The sequence below is a fragment of the Triticum aestivum genome, chromosome 5B, assembly GCF_018294505.1.
Source record: "Triticum aestivum cultivar Chinese Spring chromosome 5B, IWGSC CS RefSeq v2.1, whole genome shotgun sequence".
Lineage (NCBI taxonomy): Eukaryota > Viridiplantae > Streptophyta > Magnoliopsida > Poales > Poaceae > Triticum > Triticum aestivum.
In genome coordinates, this window is record NC_057807.1 from 448,617,567 (window position 1) to 448,620,703 (window position 3,137).

A 3,137-nucleotide genomic window follows, 5' to 3' on the forward strand; every position below is an offset into this window, starting at 1 on the left:
GACATGTGATGTTACGGTAACTAGCTAAGTTATTCAAACTATCTCTCTTCTCATTAACTCATTGCCACATAAGCAAATTTACTTAGTTGGACTTGATGTTACTGCTGAAATTACTCCCACCGTGGCTAGTCTTAGCCCCGAGGCGGAGGGTTAACGTGGTGGCTTTTTCTAGCCTGACAAGTGGCTCAGCCAGTTAGTTTAGCAATCAAAATTGTGGTTTCAGATGTTATGTGAATCATTAAAACAGAAGTTGTGGTTTTGTGTGGAAAAAAAATGTTATACTAGTAAAAACTGGAATCTCCTCAAGTTACTCAGAAAATATCTCCCGTCACTCAAGAGCCGTGGATGAACCAGCTGAGGATAATCATGGAGCCGTGGCTTGGAAGAACAAAAAACCCCGTCGACGCCACGACACGCACGACCGTAGGTTTTCACGTCAAGGCAACATTTTAACTTTTGACCATCCGGTAATTAATACTGTAACAGCGAGGTGACAGGGCAGGTAAGATCAAAACCGGGTAACCATATGCTGCTGACGCGACGCTGGCACAAGGCAGACGCACGCAGCTCGCAGAGCGGCGGAGGGAAGGCGTGCGTGCGCGTGGCGTCAGCGTGACCGGCGGACGGCGACGGCGACATCGAGCTGTCGAACACATGACTTTTTGGAGCGATGCGCCTCGGGACGGACGGGCTCTTTGTATCAAGATTAAGATAGAAAAGGTCAAGAAACTAGCTGGGCGATTCGCCACACCTTGGAGAGAGAGAGAGGAGGGAGGAACTGTCGCTCTCCTTCGGTCCCGGAGACGAGAGGAGGTAACGGAATCAAGGCGATCTCGCACCCAAGCCGTGGCGCCCTATATAAGAGACCCGCGACGAAGCCGTCGTAGTACTTCCATATCCACAATTCCACACATATTCATCGACACAAAGATTCATCGCTCCATTCGCCTTCCTTGCCTGGTGTCTATGTCGACAATGGAGGTGACGAAGCCCCGGCAGGTGGTGAGGAGGTTCCTGGCGCGGCCGCAGCACGAGGGCGCCGGCGCCGTCGTCCGCCGCAGCATCGGCAGGTTCGAGCTGAGGTACTTCGACCCGTTCCTCGTCCTGGACGAGTTCTCAGGTGAGTCCCGCCGCAGGGTGCTCTTCCCTTCGTTTGCTTCGGATTTTCGTTTGGAATCGTCGTTAATGGATCCATTCCTTGTCCGAATTTGCTGCATGCAGCTTCTGCTCCGGCTGGGTTCCCTGATCATCCACACCGGGGCTTCGAGACCGTCACCTACATGCTCGAGGTAAGCATGCATTCCTTATTTAATTCTCATTATTAAGCTGTAACGGAAGTGGCACCTTTGACTACCAAACATGCAACGGAAAACAAGCGCGTTCTGTTTGTCAAACTTAATTGCAACTTTACTGCAAAAAAAATTTAATTGCAACTTTTCTTGCCCTTCACTCGAAGAAGCTATCTGAACGCGGGTCCTGCTTTCGGTAGCTTGGCATCGATCTCTCCCTACTACGCCAACCACCCCCTGTGCTTTCGTGGAATGACAACGAAATCTTCGTTCAAAGATAACTGAAAACCGTGTGAAAATTAGAAGTACCAGTAGGAATGTTCACGGGACAACGATGGCGCGGGGAGTAGATTTGTTGGTTAACCGCCCTGACCTGACGACCCTTTCCTCTGGCTGGCTGCAGGGAGCGGTGACGCACGAGGACTTCGAGGGCCACCGTGGCACGATCAAGGCCGGCGACGTGCAGTGGATGACGGCCGGCCGCGGCATCGTGCACTCCGAGATGCCCGCCGGCCCCGGCACCTCCAAGGGCCTCCAGCTCTGGGTCAACCTCGCATCCAAGAACAAAATGTGAGCATTTATTAACTTCACCTTCCTCTCTCCCGCGACGTCACGCGAGCCGTCTGACCGCGTCATGTGCGCCTCGATGACTAACACGTGCGATCGATCCAGGGTCGAGCCGGGGTACCAGGAGTTCCAGAGCAAGGACATCGCGTCCACCACGTCGGCGGACGGCGACGTGACGGTGCGCGTCATCGCGGGGGAGTCCATGGGCGCCCGGTCGCCGGTGCGCACGCGGACTCCGACCATGTACCTTGACTTCACGGTGCGCCCGCACGCCGCCGCGCCCGTGCGGCAGCCGGTGCCGGCGTCGTGGAACGCGTTCGTGTACGTGCTCGAGGGCGAGGGCGTGTTCGGGCCGACGGAGCAGCCGGCGGGGGCGCACCACCTGCTGCTGCTCGGGCAGGGCGGCGACGGCGTGGAGGTTTGGAACAGGTCGGACAAGCCGCTCCGGTTCGTGCTCGTGGCCGGCGAGCCCATCGGCGAGCCCGTGGCGCAGCTGGGCCCGTTCGTGATGAACACCGAGGAGGAGATCGACGCCACCGTCAACGACTTCGAGTACTTCATCAACGGGTTCGAGAAGGCCAAGCATTGGAAGTCGCAGGCGATGATCGCGCTAGAGCTAGAGTACGTAGGGTGAAACAAAGAATGGGAGGACAAACTGTGAAGAACGTACTGTGCGCATTTCGTGTACGAGGTTATTTATTTGTTTATTTATTTCTTTCTTTCATCCCGACATCAGTGATCGCTTTCATGTACATATCCCACAACATAAAGGTACAGTATACTGATTCTAGAAAAACAGTATACTGAATTATAAAAAACTACTCCTCCCTCCGTTCCTAAATACCACGGATACCTACGTATAGGGATTTTTTCTAAAAAAAAACCTATGTAGAAGGAAAAAAATTAGATGGATCATATGTCGGACTGTATTTTCTTCGTCACGGATACCATGGGCACCCATTCCCCACGAAAGTGAATGCGGGTGTACAACGGGCACCCAGGTTGATATCCTAAAATTTCAAAAAAAAAAATCTTCTAATTTTCTGCTATTTTTTTTGCCGTACTCATACAGGGGTGTGGGGCACCTAAGAGCGGCAATGCATTTCCGACTTCAAGAATCATATACTGAATGATAAAGTGGAGTGGCCTTCCTGTGAGCTATTACGCTCAAGTTTGGCTTTACTGAGAGGTGGGTGGACATACTTATGGGCTTGGTTAAAGCATCTACAGCCGAACTTGGCAAATTCTGTCCTTAAACACTCGCGGACGCGCCCTGGTGCA

General features: G+C 52.9%; 1 protein-coding gene across 1 annotated transcript; it reads left to right on the top strand.

Moving 5' to 3' along the window:
- The first annotated feature begins 751 nt into the window (after positions 1 to 751).
- LOC123116387 (pirin-like protein At1g50590) lies at positions 752 to 2,745 on the top strand. Its single transcript, XM_044537349.1, has 4 exons — positions 752 to 1,120; positions 1,222 to 1,289; positions 1,693 to 1,859; positions 1,962 to 2,745. Exons 1-4 carry the CDS (start codon positions 967 to 969, stop codon positions 2,488 to 2,490), a joined length of 918 nt encoding a protein of 305 aa, XP_044393284.1. The 5' UTR covers positions 752 to 966; the 3' UTR covers positions 2,491 to 2,745.
- The last annotated feature ends 392 nt before the right edge of the window (positions 2,746 to 3,137 follow it).